General features: G+C 36.9%; 1 protein-coding gene across 2 annotated transcripts in view; it reads left to right on the top strand.

The window, feature by feature from the left end:
* Window positions 1-25013, top strand: part of ATRNL1 (attractin like 1) — a 754994-nt gene that overhangs the window by 21241 nt on the left and 708740 nt on the right. For both annotated transcript variants that reach the window (XM_027063193.2, XM_053207126.1), the window contains exons 2-5: window positions 8723-8806; window positions 10212-10325; window positions 15959-16087; window positions 17735-17943. In XM_027063193.2, coding sequence (XP_026918994.2) covers window positions 8723-8806; window positions 10212-10325; window positions 15959-16087; window positions 17735-17943 — 536 coding nt within the window. The remainder of the gene's footprint in view (window positions 1-8722; window positions 8807-10211; window positions 10326-15958; window positions 16088-17734; window positions 17944-25013) is intronic.

Raw genomic sequence — 25013 nt, forward strand, 5'->3', positions numbered from 1 at the left:
CTCTGCTCCTCCCACACTCACTCATGCTCTCTCTGTCTCAAAATAAACAAACACAGAAATATAAAAAAAACTAAAAAAGGATGGCTTGCAAAGGTGACTCTGCATATAGACTCCCCAAGTGTATTTGACTATTCCTTATTCCTTTAGTGGTTGTTGCCAGCACTAAAACCATTTTTTTTAATTAAACAGGATTTATTGTCTCAGAGACTTTGCAGTATTACAACTACTGAATTTCTCTTATTTTTATAACGTTTTGATCAAATTTTGTATTCACAGCCAGGATAGAGGACAATAATTCCAATTGATTCAATTTTAGTTTTGTTTAATGTTTGTTGGTGCTGGCTTTCCTGCACTCAGTAGTGGGCATTCCTGTATTTTAAATAGCACAGCATGTTTATTTGATCAGGGACTCTAGATTGGGCAGTTGTAGCTAGATGAGACATTTGAAGGCATATGGGCATGTGACAGGCATCTAGACCGCTATTGGCAATCTTTTTTCTGTCAAAGGCCAGATAATAGATATTTTAGGCTTTGCAGGCTAGATGGTTTCTGTTGCCGCTACTCAACCCTGCTCTTGCAACATGTTAGCAGTCTTAGACATATGTGAGCAAATGGGTGTAGCTGAACTCCAGTAAATCTTCACTTACACAGGCAATAGGCCAGTAGTGTGTGGAGCTCTCATCTAGATTAACATGTCAGTATGGTACTCAGTTCAAGAAGAGTCATGCCACAAAGTTTTAAAAAATAAGTTAGTTGTTTGAAACTTAGAATGTATTGTAGAAACATTAGAAATAGCAAGTTCAGTGTCTGTTTCCATGGGGACAGTTTCTGCTAACCTCTGTGAATGGCCATACTTTATTTCTTTGCATGCTTGGTAATTTTTTATTATTGTAATGTGATAATTCTGGAAATCAGAGTCTTCTCTTTCAGGGTTTGTTTTTTCTTTTGCTTATGTGGGTTGTAGTTAGGGATTTTTCTAAACTACTTCTGTAATGACTGTATTCTTTGTTGGGTATGCTTTCTAAAGATTTTGTTCTTTTAGTTTGTGGTCATCTAGTGACAAAGATTTCCCTGAATGCATGAAGCCAAAGGCAAAATAAATAACTCTCCTAGTCTTTGCAGATTAACTCTTGTGGGGTATTCCTCCAGTGCTTAGCTCCATTGTTTATGCCTCTGCCTTAGCCTTCATTTCCTTCTGGCTTTCAGTCTAAAAAGTAGCCAGAGGTGATAATGTAGAGTCTTCTTAGGTCTTTTTTGAGCATGTAGTTTTCCCTGGGGATGCATGTGGCTTCCCAGATTCCCGTTTAGGCCCACATACTGGATAGTTTTTCAACATCCTAATTGTTCAAAGAATCTCTCTCCAGATTTTCCTTCCAGGCTCTTTGTAGATCTGTTGTTTGCTTCCTCTGTAAACTTTTGCCTAATGCAGCAGGGGTTGTCATATTTGCCTTTCAGTGTTTTTGAGGATTGCCTTCTGTATAGCTGTCTTTTTGTTTTTGTTTGTTTGTTTTGCTCTGAAAGGGTTTCATGCTAGGCATGGGATGATTTTCATACTGTATCAGCAAATGATTTTGTGAATTAAATGCAAAAATGTTAGGTAAACTTAGCTGCTCAAGGGAAAAATGCAATTAAATTTATACTTTCTCTCCTTGAACCAATCATAGTAACTGTTAAGTCTATCCTCTCTATTGTTATACCACTGTCATCTGGATCACCCTGTGCAGTCTCAGCATCAGACATTCCCCACTGATTCACTGAATGACTTTCAGCTCTCCAACATAGCAATGCTGTTTCATGAGCCTCCAAATTTTTACACATGCTTCTGTTGGCAGTACTGTTAAATTTATTCTTACTATATAGTGCTAGATTAAATTTGGTCATATTTTGTTTGGGTTTTTTGCATGAAGGATATTTGTAATTTTAATTTCTTCTTCTGTTGGTTTTGTCAAGTTGTACTATTTAAGGAATTATTCCTTTCATCTAAAATGTTAAATGTATTGGTAGGAGTTGTTCTTAACGTCTTATCTATTTAGTAGCATCAGTAGTGATGTTTGTCTTTTCCTTTTTGATCATGTAATTCATATTTTTTTCTTGGTAACTTTTGCTAGGGGGTTATTAATTTTATTAGCCTTCATGAAGCCAGCTTTTAGTTATGTTAATTTTCTTTATTATATGACTTTTCTATTTAAGAGATTTCTGTTATTATTCTCCTCTTCATATTTCCTTTTCTTTTCTCTTTTCTTTTCTTTTCTTTTTTGTTCTTTCTTTCTCCCTCCCTCTTCCCTTCCCTTCCCTCCCCCTCCCCTCCCCTCCCCTCCCCTCCCCTCTCCTTTCCTTTCCTTTCCTTTCCTTTCCTTTCCTTTCCTTTCCTTTCCTTTCCTTTCCTTTCCTTTCCTTTCCTTTCCTTGTTTATTTATCTTTGAAGGAGAGAGAGAGCCAGAACATGAGCTGGGAGGGGCAGAGAGAGAGAGGGAGACACAGAATCCAAAGTGGGCTCCAGGCTCTGAGCTGTGAGCACAGAGCCTGACTCGGGGCTCAAACTCACAAGCAGTGAGATTATGACCTGAGCCCAAGTTGGACACTTAACCAACTGAGCCGTACTTCATACTTTCTTTTGGTTTAATTTACTGTTCTTTTTCTAGCTTCTTGAGCTGTGTAACCTTGGATAATTGATTTTCAGTTTTCTAATATGCACATCAAGAGCTAAAATTTCTCTCTAAATGCTGGCTTAGCTTCATCTCATAAAATTTGATATGTTGTGGTTTTAATATTATTCACTTAAAAATATTTTCTAATTGTCTTGTTGACTGAGAGGCCTGTTACTTAATTTGCAACTATTTGGGGATTTTAAATTTATCTTTTTTTTGTGTGGTCACTCTATGGGACTGCTGCTAATTTCATGGTTTTTGGATGCGTGATTACTGTAGCCAGTTGTTATTGATTAAATTGATTTAATTCAATTCTGGTGTTACTTATTGGCATGGCTTAAGAACAAGTGGTCATACAAAGAAGGTGAGAATTTATTTTTCTTACTGTCAACTCTGGCTTCGGAAGGATTTTTGCAGGCTCAAGGTTCTCATGCGCATCTACCCATATGACACCTTCCTAGGTCTTAGGGTTTTACTTCCTCTTAGGGGCACTCTCCTAACACTGGAGTTTTGCCATGGCAGCGAATTAGACTTTTTCTGTAATTCTGCTCGTCTCACAATCTGATCCTGGGCCTGCTTTTCAGCTTGATCTTCTTTCTGGCTTCAGGAGTAGAAATTGCCTTTAAATATGAGAGTCTCCTGGCTTTTACACTCTACCTAAAGCTGGATTGGTGGATGATGAACTGAGCCTTACCTGATGCTGGGAAAACTGTTCATTGCCAGGTGTCTCACTAGAGGCACTCTGCTGCAATTGACTTCCTTTCGCACATCAGTGACCTTTTATAGCAATCATCTAATGCCACAGTCCTTGTGATTACCCTTGCTACTGTACTTCTCAAATATTAGAGCTGTTGCATTAGCCTGTTGTCAGTGCATAACCTTCCACTGAACAAGTGGAAGTCTTAGTCATTGTGATGCTGTAGCTTGCCAGGAGTTGTTGCTACTCTGTCTACCATCTGCCCAGTGAGTGATCCAACCCCAGAATCCGGTCCCGAAGATCTGCTTCCTGGTGGTAACTGTTAGTTTGGTCACCCTCCCCTCCGCCACCCTGAAGCAGAAGTATCTGCTTTTACACTGAGAATCAAGCACATGTAGTATACTTGGGAGATGCAGGGGTGTTGACAGAGTAGTATAGAGGAGAAAAGTAGCCAGTTAGAAGTATGTTACCAAGTCAGCTACCACAGTGGGTGACTAGCATTTAATCCCACAAGGAAGTACTGGGGGAGGGGGGAATGTCCTTCAGTATTATCCCAACAAAGAGGTAAGGAAGCTTGGGGGTACCCTTGCCAAATCATTCATTGGCTAGGGGCTACCCCTCGGAGGATGCTGATTTATAGATAGGCACTTTCAGCTCAGCATATGCAGAGGAAGTGTGGGTTCCAGCAGCCAGAGGGGAGCCTCCAGCAAAGATGCAGGTGCTCATCTGAGGAAGTTAGGTTGGAATGTGTGGAAATAGTGAGGGGGTCTGAGAGGATATGGGGGTAGCACAGACACTGTCAGCTACTTCATAAGGTGTGTCTGTTTTCAACTATGCAACATAATACCAACTGACTTTGTGAAATTGTAATTTATTCCCTTGACAACTCTTTTTTTTCCACATCTTTGCCAATATTTGGTATTATTCTTTTTAATTTCGGCCATTTTGTTGTGTGCATAGTGGTGTGATACTGGGATTTTATTTTGCCTATTCTTGATTATTTTGGGTCTAAATATTATTTTGGTTGATTGGTTTGGGTTTAATCAGAAAAGAGAATCACAGGGGCGCCTGGGTGGCCCAGTCGGTTAAGCGTCGGACTTCAGCCAGGTCATGATCTCGCGGTCCGTGAGTTCGAGCCCCGCGTCGGGCTCTGGGCTGATGGCTCAGAGCCTGGAGCCTGTTTCTGATTCTGTGTCTCCCTCTGTCTCTGCCCCTCCCCCGTTCATTCTCTGTCTCTCTCTGTCCCAAAAATAAATAAACGTTGAAAAAAAAAAAAAGGAAAAGAGAATCACAGTAATTTTAACAGGAGAAGTTTAATGAAAAGAATATTTGACTGTAATAGGGATTGGAATAATGAGAGATTGGCTAGTAAGAAGTAATGGGAATTCCAAAGAATGTAGAAATAGTGGATAAAAGGAGCAGCCACTACTATTCTTATGGTTGATAAGGAACACTTAAGAGCACCCCAACTCCTGGCCTGAGATCCAGACCTTGTTGGGAGGGCATGGCTGTGGCTCACTGAATGGTGCAGTTGCTGTAATGCTGCCCTGGTAGAAATTACTTGTTATCTGCCCTTGGGAATTTGCTATGTTTATCTTATTGGAAGATGGGGTGTGCTGTTTATGGGGCAGTGTCTCACTGAAGGCACTCTGCTGCAGAATTGTCTGAGGGGAGGTGCTGGGAGAGGCTGTTGGTGGCTGGGTTGCTGGCCATTGCATACTATAGGAGCCTAGTTCTGGAGAAACCAAGCTGCAGGAGCTTGGTGAGGAAGTACATTGGAACCACCAAGCAAAACTCTTTCCTCCTGCGATCTCTCTAGTGCACTCTGTTGACAAAGTATGCCAACTTAACATCATGCCATCTGACAAAGAAAAGATATTTAAAGGACCCAGATCCATTTTCACATAGGCAGTGTGGATTTTGAGGTGAGAGGCAATGGATAATTGAACAGTCTACCCTTTGATTATTCATCTTCTTTATCCTTCCTTCTAAACATTGGGGCGCCTGGGTGGATCAGTCAGTTGAGCGTCCGACTTGGGCTCAGGTCAGGATCTCGCAGTTTGTGAGTTCGAGCCCTGCATCGGGCTCTGCTGACAGCTCAGAGCCTGGAGCCTGTTTCAGATTCTGTGTCTCCCTTTCTCTACCCCTCCCCCGCTCATGCTCTGTCTTTCTCTGTCCCTCAAAAATGAATAAACGTTAAAAAAATTTTTTTAAGCATATATGAATTCTCCAACAACCAAGCAACACTGTATTTCTAAGAAGATACACGTCTTCAACTGAAGTTCTCACCCTTTGTTCCAAATGAGGAAATACACAGTTCCAAGAACCATTGTATCTATGATCTATGATTGGTTGTATTAATTACTCTTCATATCTGGTCATAGTCATACTGAATATGCCATTATCTAAAGTCTAAATTGTCAAGTTAGCTTACAACTTGTATGTAAAATAAACATGGGAAGGAGAGAAGATCTGCACATGACAAGCAAATAGAAACTATGTAAAGCTGTTATGATCTTTGTTTCTATGATTTGTTACAAGATGATAATTGATATTTGTGGTTTTGTTCTTCCAGTCCTTATTTTTGTTTCCCCTGCTCTCACCTAGAATCTCAACATGTTGGGAGTTTCACCTGGTGGAATGACACAAAGCCAGTGGGTTGAATTCTCAGTCGTCCTGCTGTAGTTTAGATATTTTTTCTGGGCCTGTCTTGTAGATCTCTCACCCTGTTTTAGCTGTGTTTGAATGTGCTGTAAACCTGTGCATCAGAATTACTTTTTATAGTTTTCAATTAACTGCCAAAGTTTTAAATCTTGTCCTTTTGTCTTTTTGAATTTGGTAAAGCATATTTGTTTTATAGGACACATCTGATCATCTCTGTAATTGAAATATCTTCGGGTCTCTTCCTGTTGTCTGTTGGTTCTTATTTTGCTGTCTTGCGTCTTCATATGTCGTATTATCTTTAATCATGCTGGACATTTTATTTGAAAAATTATTGGAAGGAATAATGTGAGGCCTAGAATAATGTTACCTTTCTTTGGAGAGTAATTTTGTATCTTCTGTTAGGAGCTTTGACATACTGGCAGTTCCAGTATCACCTGAAGCCAATTGTAAGTCTTGGGGTTTTCTAACACCCAGTTGACTCATAGCTAGGCTGCAGTCCATGTTGTGGCTGGTTTATTTCTGATACACTCTTACCCTAGTAACAGGTCATTGTGTCTCAATTCCAAGTGCCATATTGTTTGAGCCTCTACCTTTTGTGAGCCTTTGCCTTCAATTTTATCTCCCTCGCTGTATCAGGCTGCCAAAAGCACTCAACATCCTGATGCTGTCTTCTTGATAGACAAGTCTCTCCAGAGCAAAAACAGCTCTGAATGCTTGCCTCCTTTTAAAGAATTTGCAACTTTTGGGTCTTGGGTTGGTAGATGCTACCATTTTGCTACTTATAAGACGCTTTTAAGATTTTAAAATTATTCCTTAGCTTTTTAAAGCTGTTTACAATACAGGGTTTGTCTGAATTACCTTATCTGGTATTGTTGAAAGTGAAAAATTAGGACAAGTTTTTTAACCTGTTCTTTAAATTGCGCCTCAGTTTTCTCATCTGTAGTATGGGATTAATAATTACAACCTCATAAGGTTTTTGAGATTTTTAAATGAGGTAGCACATTAGGCACTTACAGTAGATCCTGACACATGGAAACGTGTCAATAAATGGCTCAATTTATTATTACATTAATTTGAGAATATTGGAATTTGTTCTTGAAAACCTTTTCCAAGTATAAAATAGCCCCTTTATTACCTAAAGTAATTTGCAGGGATTATGAAAGACTTACAAATAACATTCTTTTTTGACTGACATTTCTGTCAACCATGATTTAGGTAAATGAAGCTTTTTGTTTTTGTTTTTGTTTTTTCCCCTAGTGTATTTGAGACTTTATACTATAAGGAAAATTTAATTTATCTAAAACTAGATAATGACCCTGAGATCTATGTGCATATGTGTATATTATGTGTGATATATGTGTTTATATATGTGATATATAAAGACTGATAAGCCCTTGTGTGTATATGTATATGTTTGTATATATAAATATATAAAGGCTAAATGGGAAGATATCTTAATTATTTAAAATATGGTCTTTTGTGGGTGAAACAATTGGATTGGAGCTAAGGAGGTACCAATGAAGTAGAACTGAGATCTTGTTTTAAATATTTTTAAATTCTGAAAACTGAAATTTTTCTTAAAAAAATTAAAAAAAGATTTTTAGACAGAGTATGAATTGGGGAAAGAGGCAGAGGCAGAGAAGGACAGAGGGAGAGAGAGTGAGAATCTTAGGCAGGCTCCATGCTTGGTGTGGAGCCCAACATGGGTCTCCATCCCACAACCCTGGGACCATGACTTGAGCTGAAATCAAGAGTTGGGACACTCAGCCCACTGAGCCACCCAGGCGCCCCGAAAATGGACATGTTTCTAATGGTCTTTTTCTTTTTTATGTTTTAAATAGAGGATAATTATAAATAGAAGATAGTTACATCAGCAGTCCTGGTACGTGGGAAACAAATTCAGTGACAGATGGTAGCTATTCTTATGGTGAACATAGCACAGTGTATAGACTTTTTAAATCACTGATTTGTACACCTGAAACTAGTATAATATTGTGTGTTTACTTAGATTAGAATAGATAAATAAATAAGTAACTTACGTGAGAATGAGTGAGAACTACAAAAACAAAAGTCAAAAGCAAATACAGCTAACAGTGGGACTCTGAAGCTGGTGTGTACAAAACACAATTGCTCTGGTTCATTGAACTGCATCTTTTAAAGTGTGTTTGACCTTCCAAGGTCTTTTGCCTCCACCTTATTTGTGTACAGATGCAATTTAACTTCATCTATTTTGCATCCAGATTAAACCCATCAGCACAATATTCAGTCTTGCAGTGTGTGTGTTTTTTAAAAAAATATTTATTTTGGAGAGAGAGAATCTGAGTGGGGTGGGGCAGAGAGGGGGACAGAGGATCTGAAGCGGGCTCTGTGCTGACAGCAGAGAGGCTCATGTGGGGCTTGAACTCACAAACCGTGAGATCATGACCTGAGCTGAAGTTGGACATTTAAGTGACAAGCCACCCAGGCTCAGGTGTGTTTTTACTGTGTAAAATAAAACCAAGTATGTCAAGGTTTAAAGAAATACAAAATAAATTCTTTCAAGATGTAGAGAGATGTATAGCAATTTGGAAATTTTCCTAATTTGTAAATATTTTTTCCCTGTTAGAAAATGCTACATCCTGTTTCTTTGATTTGATGTCTTTTTAATTTTCTTATGCTACTATATGTCTTAAAGTTACTTTAAGGTACTTGTTTTCATGATTTTGTTTTCTAGGTTAACCGAACCTTCTGGATATTTAACAGATGGTCCAATTAACTATAAATATAAAACTAAATGTACATGGCTAATTGAAGGCTAGTAAGTATATAATTTGAATTAATTTATTTTATTCTTAAATGATAAAGAAGGTGATCATATAAATGTTAAAGCATTATCTTATAGTGTAATTTTGTAGTTCTATAATTCGTGCGATTGCTTATAGTTTATTCAGTCATTCATGATATTTTTAAATGAGATTTACAACTTTTAGATATCACATTTAATATAAATTATAGTACCCCTTTACTTGTGATAGTAGTTTGTTACATATATTTTATTTTTGAGTTATGTTAGTGTGGCAGTAAATTGAGTAGGCATTTTGGCTTGCTTTAAACATCTTACGGAGTTTGAAGATGCCATAGAAAGTATAAAAATATTCCATGCTGAATTATGCCATTGGTTCATACTAGTCAGCATTTCAGTTATAAAATAGTTATACATATGTTTTAAATAGAAGATTAAAAAAAAGAACATTTTGTAGGAGAGAGTTAATTATCCTTTTATAGTATTTTTCAGTAATTGGGCTTGAGATTGAATTGATCTATTTAAACATACTGTGAATAGATCATAAATGAATTGATAGAAGTTATTTTTGAACCATTTTATGATTTGGAAAATGTTTTTTTGGGGGGAGGGTTACTTAGAAAGTGTTTAGAACTTAAAAGTTATTCTCTGTGCATCTATGCTCTCATTTTGTTTGTGTTTTACTTGTTTGTTTTTTGTTTCTTAAGTAAGCCCAGTGCTGGGCTTGAACTCATTACCCCAAACTCAAGGGTCACATGCTCTACTAACTGAGCCAGACAGGCACCCCCCCCCCCACCCTTCTCTTTTCATTTTGTTCATTTGTTAATAGTATATCAAGACCTTTTGATTAAAATTTCAAGACCATATTGGTTGGGGCCTTTAGTTAATAAGGACTGTGTAGAAATGAGTCGCTACTTTTTGAGTGTTGAATTTTAGAAATCAACTTTATTTAACTGTAATTTGCATACAATAAAATGTATATTAAGTATACAGTTCAATAAAGTTTCAATCATGTAATCTATGTAATGTCCACTTTAATCAAGACATAGAACATTTACTGCTGACTAAATTTTCAGAAAATGGTGATTTATATATATAGCCTATTAATAGATTTTGAAGTTGTGTGTCATTTTTGCTATTTATTTATTTATTTATAATCTCTACACCCCACATGGGGCTCGAACTCATGACCCTGAGATCAAGAGTCACATGCTCTTTTGACTGAGCCAGCCAGGTGGCCCTCATTTTTACAATTTAGATATGACTCTTTATCAGTCTTTTTTGACACTGGTGACTTAAGAATGCATAGAAAATTTTCTGTAAATAGGTTTTCTTATACAGTATTCTGTTAAAAATTTTTTCGGACTGTGCTTTGAATATTGCATATTAATTTAAACATATTTTAATAATTTTTTTTCAGTCCAAATGCAGTGTTAAGATTAAGATTCAATCATTTTGCAACAGAATGTAGCTGGGATCATATGTATGTTTACGATGGAGATTCAATATATGCACCTTTGATAGCTGTTCTTAGGTGAGTAATTCTGTTTAATTGATGAGCCTATAGTTGTAGAAAAGTAACTAAAATTTTTGAATTTTAAATATACCGCTCTGTGCTTTAAAAAGTCCAGCAGAGATATTGATTGCTAAATTTCAAAGGTGATTATAATACAGTGTTGCATACTGTGTCAACTTAGATGTATATAACAGTATAAATGCTGATTTAGGAAAGATCAATAAGTACTCTCAGAAATTCTTGTTAAGTATCCTTTATTCTCCTACATATAGTTTATTCTTTTAAAGCAGTTTGAATATGTTTTCAGAACTACCTGTTGTAGAGATTAATGTGAGTTCTAGTTAACAAAGAAATAATAGACAAATGTATATATTTTTTATAGTTGTCTATTTATTATAGTGAAATGAGAAATTTTCAATTCTGTACAGAAGGTCAAATTATACTTTATGGAATGTTTTAGTAAAAAGTGTGTTTCTTTCATTTCTCAAAATTTGGGAATTAAAAAAAAATTTTTTTTAATGTTTATTTTTGGGACAGAGAGAGACAGAGCTTGAGCAGGAAAGGGGCAGAGAGAGAGAGGGAGACACAGAATGTGAAGCAGGCTCCAGGCTCTGAGCTGTCAGCACAGAGCCCGATGCGGGGCTTGGACTCACGGACTGTGAGATCATGACCTGAGCCGAAGTCGGATGCTTAACCGACTGAGCCACCCAGGAGCCCCAAAATTTGGGAATTTTGATTGTTCCAAAATATTTATTGTTAGGTAGTCAGACTTAATTTTAAAGTTACAGCATTTTCAATATCAATTTAAAAGTCTTTTCTATGTATGTATGTACGAATTATTCTAAAATGATTTATGAATAGGAGAAAATATATTAGGCACAGGAAAAATTAGGATCATGTAATGTTGCTTTTGTGTGTAATTTAACTAACATGATTGTTGACCACAATTGCTGATTATGTTATTCCTTGTATTAGTTATTTCCATAGTATTGCTTACATGATCTGTCATTTGAAAAATTTTAAATAAATTATACAAGCTTATTGTTCCCTTCAAATTTTTAAAAATTTTATTTTTACTATTTATGTTGCAAATATTCTGTTTACTAGGAATGTGAACTATTATTTTTTGCATAGACATGTAAGGACTTGTATTTCTGAATGAATATTTCACAGTGACGCTTTAGGGTCTTAGATACAGTCTGTAATACTGCTTTTGCTCCAAACGCTTTCAGAATTTAATTTTTCAGTTGTTTGAAAGTTATTTAAAGGGTTGCCATAAGTAGCCCTTTTGTCCAAGGACAATACATAGAAAATGGAGTTCAGAGAAAGAGATACCATATGTTTTCACTCATATGTGGATCTTGAGAAACTTAACAGAAGACCATGGGGGAAGGGAAGGGGGGAAAAACGTTACAAACAGAGAAGGAGAGAGGCAAACCATAAGAAACTCTTAAATACCGAGAACAAACCGAGGGTTGATGGGCGCTAGGGGAGAGGGGAAAGTGGGTATTGAGGAGGGCACTTGTTGGGATGAGCACTGCGTGTTGAATGGAAGCCAATTTGACCATAAATTATATTAAAAAAACAAAACAAAACAACCATTCATTTGATACACAGTTTCTCCAATAAAGAGAAAGAGATACATAAAAAAAGAAAATGGAGTAGTCATGTGAGTAATTCTATTGTAGGATAATTTATTGTAACAATTAGATAAGATTCTGGGTTAATACATTAATTTTTATCAATTTAGGTTTTAGTCAGCTATCATTTTTATGTCGTTGTAGACTGACCATCATTTAGATGTGTGCCTTTCCGTTTGTTTTCCTAGTAGTTATAATGACTTTGCGTTAATTGACAGTGATCCATTAACACTCTTACCAATGTTTTTTTGATACTAAAGGAAACTTTTGTAAGGTAGTTAGCAGGTTGGGATTTACTCTATGACTTTGAAGATGGAGCCATTGACTTTTCATTGGCAAGTGTTCCTATTGGCTATCTTGAAGGAGATTGAAAGATGTTGCAAGATGTTTATTGAGTATCCACTTGATGCTAATCAATGTACTAGGCAGTTTAAATGTCATCAAATTCTCACAAGGATCTGTGGAAGAGGTACTAATATCCCCATTTTATAGTTGAGAAAATTGAGACTCAGAGAAGTTGTTTTACTTCTAATAGGTGGTGGAGCCAGGATTAGAACATGACCATCTCCTGACCTAAAAGCCTGTAACACAGAGTCTAAGTGTTTGAATTATTTTAATTTTATAAGTATATATTATTCAATAAACATTTGATAACTTAATTCCAGAGACTATCATAAGCCTGGGGGATATAGTAAGGATTAAGATTAGGCTATTGCAGTGACTTCACATACCAGGTACCTGGAGTTGGGCCAGACTTCATAGATTGAGTGCATAGCCCTTCATAGAACTGTCCTTAGTTGAGATACCAGCTGCAGGTCCCCAGGTCATGCGCACTTCTGACCAGCTGGCTACAGATTTAAGGGTGCCCATCACTTCTTCAGGTTCAATAATTCAGTAGAATGACTCACAGAACTCAGGAAAACACTGTATCTATTATAGTTTTATGATAAAGGATAAAAATCAGGACCAGCCGAATGAAGAGATGTATTGAATGAGGTCTGAGAGGATCATAAACACAACTTTGTCTTTGGGATATGTTCCCTTCCCATCACTATCCAGGAAGATCACCTGAGCTACAGGTATCCAGAGTTTTTGTTGGGGTTTCATTATGCAGGCACGATTGATTGAATCATTGGCCACAGGGTCGAACTGTGTCTCTAGTCCCCTTCCTCTCTCTGGAAGTTTGATTTATTGTGGCTCAAGGCCCCAACACTTTAATTGCATGGTTAGTCTTTATGGTGTGGCCAGCTCCCATCCTGAGTCACTCATTAGCATAAATGAGTAGAGTTTCCCATGCATAACAGAACTGAACTGCTCCTATCACTTGGGAAATTCCAAGGATTGGGAGGCTACATCAGTACACAGCAGTTAGGCACTGGTGGTGGCATGCACACAGATTTTTTTTTTTTTTTTTACCGACACAAAGAGCATTATACATTCATAACATTATACATTCATAACAAAGGTTATGAAAAGAGTGCTGTATGATTTTAGAAGAAGTAATTAATTCTTCATGGTGAATTTCATCATGAGTACAAGAATGGCAGGCAAAGTATGGGGGTATGATAGGACGTTCTTGGTAGAGAAAAACATGTACAAAGGCATAGACTTATTAAAGAGCATTGTATTTTGGGCTAATATAAGTAGTTATGAGTAATTTGATCATAGGAAATGAGAAGGGATTGGTAGGAGCCAGATTACCCAATGAACAGTAATTGGTACATCTACTGAATGCTTATCATGTGCCAGGCAGTATGCAAGAGTTCTTTGTATATATTTACTCATTTAATCCTCATAATAACCCTTTAGTAAGGGATTATTATTGCCATGGAGTTTATAAGTTCTCCATTTATAAATGCGGAATTGAGGCACAAAGAGATTCACTGAGTGCCTCAAAGTTGCCTGGCTAGTAAGTAATATAGTCAGAATATAAACTCAGGTTTTATAATCCCTTAATCACTGTAGTGCTTTTTTGTATACCACACTAAGGAAACTGCACTTTATTCTATAGGCAAGACTTTTTAGAATGTGGAGAGTGGATTGTAATAGAGAAGTGTTATTTTTTATTGTGCACTGGATGTCATGTTTGTAAAATATGTAGTAATAATTTGGGGCCTAGAAAGATAATATATTCCTGTAGAGTGTGCATGGGAACACTGGCAGGCCCTGGAGGGCCTATCTTTTACTAGTTCACTTTTACTCATAGTCTTTGGGGCCCCAGGTCAGAGCGAGGACCATGGGTTCCACTTTTTGTTTTCTTATTTGTCTAAAGCAACCCAGTTTTTTAGCCATTCAAACCTCATCTCTGACTTTGAAATCAGCAAATGCCCTTAAGGAGAAATGGCCCCGATAACTGGGCTCACCATCTTCTTAGTTCTCCAGTACCTTCAAACATATTTTTGTTTGTATGTTGTCATTTTTCTAGATGACTTCAGTGAGAGGGTTAGTTGGTCCAAATTGCCTGATGTGTCATGCACGATGTGGAAACCCTCTTTTTTACAGTTTATTTTTAAAAATAAAGACTTTATATAAAGTACCTTTATTCTTTAAATAATTCTTTTTTTAAAAAAAAGGACTTATAAATAAGTAACCAAGTAAACAATTCTGTTCCTTGTTTCAGAGAGATTAATTATATCTGTTAATATTATTTCTAGTAATGTACTCACTTTGATGTAATCTCACTATATTGAAAAATATATGTAAGACTGGTATTATAGAATTTGAAATCTTTTGACAGTCTTTTATTTTTTTTTAATTAAAAAAAATTTTTTTTAACGTTTATTTATTTTTGAGACAGAGAGAGACAGAGCATGAATGGGGGAGGGTCAGAGAGAGGGAGACACAGAATCTGAAACAGGCACCAGGCTCTGAGCTGTCAGCACAGAGTCCGACGCGGGGCTCGAACTCACAGACCGTGAGATCATGACCTGAGCCGAAGTCGGCCGCTTAACTGACTGAGCCACCCAGGCGCCCCTTGACAGTCTTTTAAAAAGGTTTTGTTTCTTCATAAACACTAGTTAGTAGATGCAGTAATAATTAGAAAAGCATTAAGATTTGATTACTTTTTGTTTGCTTGGAGAGTATATAAAATAAATTATTTGACTATTCTATATCACTTTGTTCTGTCAAATATGATTTGAATGAGTAGTTCAGGTCCTGGGTGATGCATACACATAAATTTAACAGTGCCTAAAAGAATGGGCTTTTTCGAGTAGTGTTACTTGTTGTTAGTAGCTTCTTTTCTCATATTGCATGTTTTCACAGATTTAAGAGGGTAGGTAGCATGGTGTAAGTAAATGAAGATATGTAATTTTTCCTCTTCAACGAGGAGATTTAAAAAGGGAAAAGTACCAATTACTACCTGTTTACTAACTCAGAACTCTTACACATTTATATCTGCTGCACCACCCCCCTCCCCTGCCTCCACTGTTTTCTTTTGTGTGCATATGAGCTTAAGTGTCTTTTGGAATATTAATATAATTTGATAAGTATGCAAATTTTGAAAAAATATAAATAGTGTATATTTTTAGATGACCTAAAATACCTAGATTAGTATACTGGAAGTATACAAGTTTAATGAGAATGTCATTGTAATCACTTAGCTAGTGTGGAGTGTTCCTTCTGGCTTCATCAGAATTTGCAACCAGAGGGAAAAGGCAGAGGCGAATTAAGTGAAGGTTTATACATGAGTTAAGAGACCACCCTCTAGTACTGTAACAGTTGGATGGACAGCAGGATAAAAGGGAGCAATGGGCCATTGCCGTCCAAATGGTGTGAAGGAAGAAAAGGAGTATGATGGTATGAAAGCAATGTTCATTCACTGGCAGCAGTAGGAGGGCTAAATGGGTGAAAAATGGATAGCACCTTGTTTTCGACTTAACCCTTCTTCTAGTTGCTTATCCTGTTACAGATATTTAGTGGTGATAACAAGAATATTTTTGAGTAAGTTTTATGTGGTTAGTAGCCCTATGTATATTAATATATACAACGTTCAATTTTGCTCTCTTACAGTGGTTTGATAGTCCCTGAAATCAGGGGAAATGAAACTGTGCCTGAAGTCATTACAACATCTGGCTATGCACTGTTACATTTTTTTAGTGATGCTGCATATAATCTAACTGGTTTCAACATTTTTTATTCGTAAGTATTTTTAAAAAAATTTCATATCATAATGGTTGTTATAATTCAACTTCCAAGAATTTATTGTGTTTATATGAATTTATTATGTCTTCTATATGAGGAGCAGGCTAGTATGTTAAATTTCAGAATTGCGAGATCTCTTCCTAAGTGACATAAAATCTTAATATGCCTCAAAGTACTGTCTCAGCTCATATTAGGATAATTTCTGAGTCTCAGGACATTACAGTGGTAAGTTTGGTTGACAGTTATTTATGAAATTTAAAATTGTTGGTAAATGATTAGGTAAACAACTACAAACAAGTGTAACTTTACCTGTAGCAGTAGGTATGTGGGATTAGAGGGAGTCTTCATCCATGTCTGTGCTTGAAGGAATTTTACTGCTAATTCGAAGATGGGTTTGTAAACTAAGTTTGTGTAGCCCTTCTGCTTTCCAGGGCTGTACTGGATACTTTATGTACATTATGTTTTTTGATTCTCTTTACAACAATTCCACGAAATGGGTATTTTCGCCATTTTATGTGTGAGGAAATTGAGGCTTAAGATAAGGTAAGTGGATAATACCACTGTCTCATCATTTAAATAGAAAAGTAATTTGTATTAAGAATCTATTATGTGGCTGACACTTCATAAGTTTTTACATCTGGAAGTCCCAGGGGTGAAGTGAAGGAGCCAGAGATGCTTCTAGATGCTTTCACAGGAATGGCCATAGGGGAACTTCATAGACTTTTTAACCCCTTTTCTTCAGGAATGTAGAATATAGCCAGAGAATTTTCCACCATGAATAAGATACTCTAAATGTCTTCAGAATGTTAAAATTTAAAATCAGCAAGTTGTTGCAGGATTCATTTGTCTCAAGTATGTATGCAAGGAAGAATAAATATAGACGAGGATATAATTGGTTAAAGGGCTTGAAAATAAAATTTTATTAACATCCTTTTTTTTTATGACAGTGTATAGGTGATAGCATGCTATTTAAATATTATTATATAACCAGGTTATATCTTGGCTTTTCATGTAGTTTCAGGTATTCCTGAATTTAATTTTTTCTGTAAAATTGTATATTCAAAACATTTCAGTACTTTATAAAACATTGCGCTTGGAACTGTATAGATTCTGCAAATGTTGAGTATGTAGTCCTTGGAAGTTTGGAGTCTTAGTAGCAAAGTAAACTCATTGAATTAATTAATGCAAATTGCAAATAAATATTTAAATTTTCAAAAAATGTTTATTATTTATTTTTTGAGAGAGAGAGAGAGAGAGTGAGAGTGAGTGCATGCTAGTAGGGAGGGGCAGAGAGAGGGGGAGGCACAGAATCCGAAGCAGGCTTCAGGCTCTGAGAGCTGTCAGCACAGAGGCTGATGGAGGGCTTGAACTCATGAATTGTGAGATCATGACCTGAGCTGGTCGGATGCTTAACCGACTGAGCCACTCAGGCGCCCCAATTGCAAAGAAATATGAACTGAATTGCATTAAGGATAAAAGGGTACAGAGTAAAGAACTGAAGTCACATGGTGAAATTGTGTTCAATAGAGCATTAAAGAGAGTAATAGAGCATAATTGCATTAAATAGAAAAAGTTTACAAAGTATCAACCAAAATTATTTTTAAATTACCTTGAATTTGAATGTATATGCATTATATTTTACAGAATCAATTCTTGTCCTAACAATTGCTCTGGTCACGGGAAGTGTACCACTAGTGTCTCTGTTCCGAGTCAAGTGTACTGTGAATGCGACAAATACTGGAAGGGTGAAGCCTGTGACATTCCTTACTGTAAAGCCAACTGCGGCAGTCCGGATCATGGTTACTGTGACCTAACGGGAGAAAAGCTGTGTGTCTGCAATGATAGCTGGCAAGGTAAGCATGTGTGGTGTGATGGCTTTTGAAACATTGACTCACGTATCTATCTAATAAGGTGAAAAGAGATTTTACATTTGTTTGTTTTGCTGTAGTTGGCACACCCAGATCTCACGTATTTATTTTTAGAATTGTCAAATGAGCGATCAACTTCTTAGTGAGTTTGTTTCTTCACAAGTAGCATTGGTAAAGATTTTATCTACACCCTGTTTTGAGAATCAAATGAAGTTATACATGGCGAGCTTTTTAAATTGTGGGTGTGTGATCAGTACCATCTTCCGTAATTTTTTGTTGAATCCGGAAAGATTTGGTGACCTGACTGCATATAATGTGTGGGCATTCAAATTTGACTTCTGATGGGTAAACACAGTGTACTGCAAACCTGTGCATCTTGCCTGGTATTACGGCTTAGCCTATTTGTTAGGAAAGACTGACCTCTTGTGGCTGTTTTTCTAAAAGAACGATATTTTTAAAAAGTGTTTAAAAGAAGATGAAGGGTTTCAACTGCTTATTGTAAAAGTAAGATTCCTGGGGGAAGAATTTCTAAATAGTTTTTATAAATAGCTATGATTAGATACTAATTTTAGACTACATTGAAGTGTTTTAGCTTACTTAAATATTGGGGTATAAAATCATAAATTTTGTCCTTGTGAAATTAAAAGAAGAGATACGTCCAGTTTTCCATACATTGACCTGTCCAGAGCTTACTTTGTACTAATTGTATTTACTTTGTTCCAGCATATTAATCCTGTTGATTGAGATAACTTTGACTCAAATAAGTAATCCAGTCACGGGATCATGTGTTGTTACAGCCCGGTGTAGCAGCAATTCCTGTCAGATCTAAGTGAAAAGCCGAAGAGAACGTGCTCCTTATATAGTTGTATTCATCAGTATTTAGATGAATTTTTAAAAAAATGTTACTGAGTATTCTGAGTCCTCATTTAGAGGAATTCTTATTAAATCATGCCCATCTTAAACCTATGTTATCTCATTAAAAACATTACTCTGGCACAAAATACCAGTGATTTCTTATTGAATTGAATTTGATTATTGTGACAGATACAGATTTCTCTCTGTCCTGTAATCATGGAGCATGTACTTTATTAAATGGCTCTTTTAATAATCTGTGATCTTTCTTGTCCTAAAAATTGTCTTGGTACACCATTTTTTAAAAATGTTAATATTGAAAGTAAAATAATGTACATTTCTGTGGAGAGAATGGTACATCAGGAATATATTTAAATTAAGGCCTGAGAAATATAGAATAAGAATAGCTTAGACACATAGGATTTGTCACAGTGACCTTCAACTGCTGTCAGTCTCCATCTCCTTTCAACAGTTTTGAAAGCAAAAGAGGAATGCCTTTGTGCACTATTCTGGGGGTGTGTAATATCTGGTTCAAATGTTATCTTTTACTTTTCTGGCTTTTGTTGCCATTTCGCATATTATTATTCTTGTCAGTAGTGCCTCAAGTCAAAAAACATCCCTGCCTCTTAACATATGTCTGTGAGCAAATGAAATGGGGTAGCATATACTGGGCATTTTCACTTTTAAAGCAAAGTTATAATATGAATAGTGTATGTGTGTATATACACATACACACATATGTTTTTATATGTGCCTTTTTTTATAATTACAAAATGTTGTGCAGAAATCAGATACATTTTTATACCACTATCCTTAATAGTTAATGAATCAATCTCTGAACTGATGTCAATGTTTTGAGGGTAGAGTGCTTAGTGAAAGTGATACTGTGCTTTTTTTTTTCTTTTTTCTAAATTTTTTAAATTTATTTTTGAGACAGAGACAGAGCATGAGTGGGGGAGCAAAGAGAGTAGGAGACACAGAATCCAAAACAGGCCCCAGGCTACAGCCTGTCAGCACAGAGCCCGACGCAGGGCTCGAACTCACAGACTATGAGATCATGACCTGAGCTGAAGTCGGACGCCCAACCAACTGAGCCACCCAACGGCCCCGATATTGGCCTTTTTTCAAGACAGATGATGTGCAGATTGGTTCCTTTGAGTTTCAGACCTGATCCTTGATTCTGTATTTAAGGAAGCATAGCTTAAAGTATCTGCAATTAATACCAGAAACTGTTTGGGGAAAAGTATTGTTTCTATTTCAGATCTATAGAAAGGGGAGGAATCGTTGAGGAGAAAATGAGAGAGAGATTTGTTTCTAGGACTCTGGGTAATGATCAAAGAATGTGAAATTTAAAAATGAGAGCTGAGGAGGCAATCCGTGAGATTCAAACTCTTGGCAGTTTTTTTGTAATTTGTAGTTGGAATTCTTTGGGTTAAAAATAAGATTATCGCTACCCCCATTTTATCCTTTTATGTTGGTTAATTTTACTATTCGGTTCTGTACTAGTATACAAAAAAAAAAAAATGTTGGTTTAGAAACAGATTTTATAAAGAGGAAAAATGCAGAGGGAAAGCCCAGCGTATGTCAAGTCTTTGATTCCCTCCCTAACATTTCGTTAGTGCTTATCCCACTTGGTCTTCATGGCTCCTTATTTTCTAACTTAGTTTTTTATGTGCACCTCCTAAGGCTTTTCTGCTGAGCTGTCACCATACTTTTCCTTCCCTTAACTTTCTCTTCTTTCTTTCTTAATCATCTGCTATAATCTTTTTACTTTTTGAGGAATTTTTCCAAATAGAGTCTTTTTTTTTTAAATTTTTTAACATATTTATTTATTATTGAGAGACAGAGTGACACAGAGTATGAGCAGGGGAGGGGTAGAGAGAGGGGAGACACAGAATCTGAAGCAGGCTCCAGGCTCTGAGCTGTCAGCACAGAGCCCGACACAGGGCTCGAACTCATGAACTGTGAGATCATGACCTGAGCTGAAGTTGGTCGCCTAACCAACTGAGCCATCCAGGTGCCCCTACACAGAGTCTGTTTTAACAGTAGATGGCGCTGTCAGTGTCAACTGCCCCCCCCCCCACCCCCTTTTCTGTAGAAGGCACTTCTAAAAACCAAAAGCTCAAATAATGAAGAATATAGAAAATGCTAGGTAGCATGTTGAAGAGCACACAAGTTTGTGGTGTATTGCATAATTTTGTCATAATATATGGTTGTCAAAGGTGATATGTACATATTAAATAGATTACTTAAGGGGTAGGGGCCTCTGAGGGCTCACCTGCTTTTGTGACGATTTTCACTTAATACAATGTATGTTTAAGTCTTACTAAGTCACAGTAGAGGAAAAGGCAACTTTAAAAAGCAGTTTTCTTTTAAGATGGTTTCCAAACATTGGGACAGATGAGGAATTTTTAAGACATCAAAATCATGATACAACAAATTGAGTGTATGTTCATATGTGGAGAATGCAGTAGAACGTTAATTTTCAAGGCAGTCTCCAAGGTGTGGTGTTCCTGAGCCCCCCCCCTCCCCAGTCCATCAACTCCCTCATTAGAGTGGCTCCAGATTTCTCTCTTTTCCGTAAATTAAACAAAATCTGGATCACTGGAAGTCTTTGATTGTAAGCAGAAACAGTTCTGGCTTACTCCAGCAGAAAAGGCAGTTACTGGAAAGTTATGGCAGAGACCAAGTCTCCCAGAATTCATTCTTCCATTCTTTTTAGTAATGGAATTCACCAAGTTTTTAGCTCAGCCCATGGTCTTCCAGCTACCACATTTCTCAGCCTTCCTTGCAGCTAGTATGGCTGTTGTACTAAGTTCAGGTCAGTAGGACGGAAGTGGAAGTGTGTGTGGAACTTTTAGATTATTGAGGTCTTTTCAAACGGTGGTAGGTGGCAATGAGTTTGGTAACCAGCATTACTTGCCCATTTGCCTCTGGAGTATTTCGTGAGGGAGAAATTAACTTTCAGCTTATTTTATTTTATTTTTAAAATTTCTTTTAATGTTTATTTTTGAGAGACAGAGAGACAGACAGACAGACAGAGCGTGAGCAGGGGAGGGTCAGAGAGAAAGGGAGATACAGAATCTGAAGCAGACTCCAGGCTCTGAGCTGTCAGCACAGAACCCGATGCAGGGCCTGAACCCACAAACCGTGAGATCATGACCTGAGCCGAAGGTGGATGCGTAACTGAACGAGTCACCCAGGTGCCCGTAACTTTCAGCTTATTTAAGCAACTTATTTTTGGTTTTCCTATTCTGTGCCCTAACTAATACACATGGATACTGAATAGGTCTGAAAAAGGATGAAAGGCTAGAAAAACCTTGGTTGGAAAGAGGTAGATACAGCAGAATGCTAGGTGGGTAGGTTCACAGCTACCTGAAAGTTGAAGCCGCAGGAAAGTTTAAGATATTGCTGTCGCTCCACTGAACCCTGGGATACCACCACTGGCATACTTACTGTGGACACTACATGCTTCAGGCATGGATAGAAAGAATTCTAAATTGTTCTCACATCTTTGTATCACTTGTGAAGATTTCAAGTCCTGTTTATTAGCATCTGTTTGGCTAATGCCGGGTCTTACTCATACCTTGGCTACCTGGAGATACATAAATAGAGAATTTAACTTTTCTGATTTGTGTAGTGTGAAGGGATCCTGTGTCTGAACAAAATTCACACAATGAAACATTTCCCCAAACAGGAAGGGGGGGGTTGAAATGATTGGAGTCTCTCAAACAAATAAAAAGTCCAAGTAAAATGTTTTTAAGTGTAGATTGTTGCCATAGGTGACAAGGAGTGTGCTAAGTTGTTCTTTTATGTGTGTTCAGAAAAGCTTTGCAACGTGGAATAGATGGTGGGAGTAGACAGGTTAAAAAGATAAACCCGCAGGCTTTAGCATCTTTTTTTCCTAATACACTACGCAAGACATTTTTCCCCCTGTTTTATAGAGATGAAAAATAGGTCACCATCTTTGTATATAAGACCATTACTTAACCATTTAAAAGTTGTTCCCAGGGTGCCTGGGTGGCTCAGTCGGTTGAGTGTTCAGCTTCGCTCAGGTCATGATCTCATGGTTTGTGAGTTTGAGCCCCACATTGGGCTCTCTGCTATCAGTAGGAGCCCGCTTCAGATCCTCTGTCCCCACCCTGCACTCTATGTCCCTCCCTCTCCCCTGCACCCCTGCACACTCTCTCTGAAAAATAAATAAGCATTAAAAAAAACAACTGGGGTGCTTGGATGGCTCAGTTGGTTAAGCGTCTGACTTCAGCTCAGGTCATGATCTTGTGGTTTGTGGGTTCGAGCCCTGTGTCAGGTTCTGTGCTGACAGCTCAGAACCTGGAGCCTGCTTCAGATTCTGTGCCTCCCTCTCTCTCTGCTTCTCCCCAGCTCATGCTCTGTTGCCTCTCAAAAATAAATGTTTTTTTTTAACGTTTATTTATTTTTGAGACAGAGAGAGACAGAGCATGAACGGGGGAGGGTCAGAGAGAGGGAGATGCAGAATCTGAAACAGGCTCCAGGCTCTGAGCTGTCAGCACAGAGCCCGACGCGGGGCTCGAACTCACGGACTGGACTGCGATATCATGACCTGAGCCGAAGTTGGCTGCTTAATCGACTGAGCCACCCAGGCGCCCCTCAAAAATAAATAAACGTAAAAAAAAAATAAAAAAAATTGTTCCTGTGATGTTCCTTTCCTATTCCACAATGTCCTCCTTAATCCTATTGTTCCAGCCTTTTAAATGTTTTTTAGGATATTCTTTATGTTTCAATATTCTTTTTCAGTTCAGTTCAGACATAGTTCTAATGTAAGGATTGGAGTTTGTTGTTTTAAGCCTTTAAATTTTTGATTAAAAGATAATATCTAAATATATAAATCATGTAATTTGATAGTTTTTTATAATGCCTCTGATTCTTTATTTAAAGTCATACTCTATTTGGACTTCTTTCAGTTTCTTTCATGCTTCTTTGTCCCTTAGTATTTCAAGGCCTTTCTTATTTTAGAACTTCATGCTGGAACACCTCACCCCATTAACCTTCTAAGACCAGGTCCGATACTCCTGTTATATGTTTTCATAGAACTCTACCTTTTTAATTTATAGTATTTATCTCATTTATGTTTGTGTGATGTTTTGATTTTCTTTCCTATTGGAGTGTAAGTTCCATGAAGTGGAAAATGATTATGTTTAGATCACCTTTGCGTGTCCCCCAGTACATATTATAGAGCTTGACATGTAGTAGGCGTTCAAGTTTTTTGTTGTTGGCTGAATGAATGAATTAGAAATGTATTAGTTTGCTAGTTTAATGATATGTGGACATTCAAGTATGAATGTTTTAGAAGACTAGTACTACAATAAGTTATGTAATTTACTTGATTTATAAAAAGTAATTTTAAATATTAACAACAACTGAATTTGAGCATGTGGTTCTTGGATTCTATTTACTGCAATCCTTTGGCTTTAGATTTTAACATTTGCCAGTAGGTGGCGGTATTGACTACCAGAACATACACTTAAACTACATGGCTTTGTTCAACTTGTAAAAATTTGATAATTTTGTTTTAGAAAAATATAAAATATTTTAAACTCATGAACATTTTATTGTGGAGTTTTTTTTCTGGGTTAGTCATGTAACATACTAGGATATGCTCAGTTACTTTAGGATAGTATATGAGTAATATGAGAGTATAGGTTGCACCTTGAAGAAATTCACAGGACAGCTTACATTTGCCTTTAAATTTAATAATAATAAACATGATCTCTCTACTTTATTTAACTTTAGTGATAGTGTACTAGATTAAATTCTTTTAGTTCATTCTTCCCACTTGCAAAATCAACAGATTCTATTTTTTGCAAGTCAATAAAAGCAAAGGTAGCACTGAGAATGTATATATAACAAGATTTATTAACTAATTCATTTATGTAACAAATTTTTTTTGAGCTTCTAAGTGCTAGGCACTATTCTATGTCTTAAGGATACGTCGTGGAACAAAGAAGACAAGGATCCTTGTGGAGCTGACATTTCAAGCTAGGAGAGACAGATCACAGAGTGATCCAGAGTGGCTGCACCAGCTTGCATTCCCACCAACCATGCAAAAGAGATCCTCTTTCTCCGCATCCTCGCCAACATCTGTTGTTGCCTGAGTTGTTAATGTTAGCCATTCTGACAGGTGTAAGGTGGTATCTCATTGTGGTTTTGATTTGTATTTCCCT

Source organism: Acinonyx jubatus, chromosome D2 (assembly GCF_027475565.1).
Source record: "Acinonyx jubatus isolate Ajub_Pintada_27869175 chromosome D2, VMU_Ajub_asm_v1.0, whole genome shotgun sequence".
NCBI lineage: Eukaryota > Metazoa > Chordata > Mammalia > Carnivora > Felidae > Acinonyx > Acinonyx jubatus.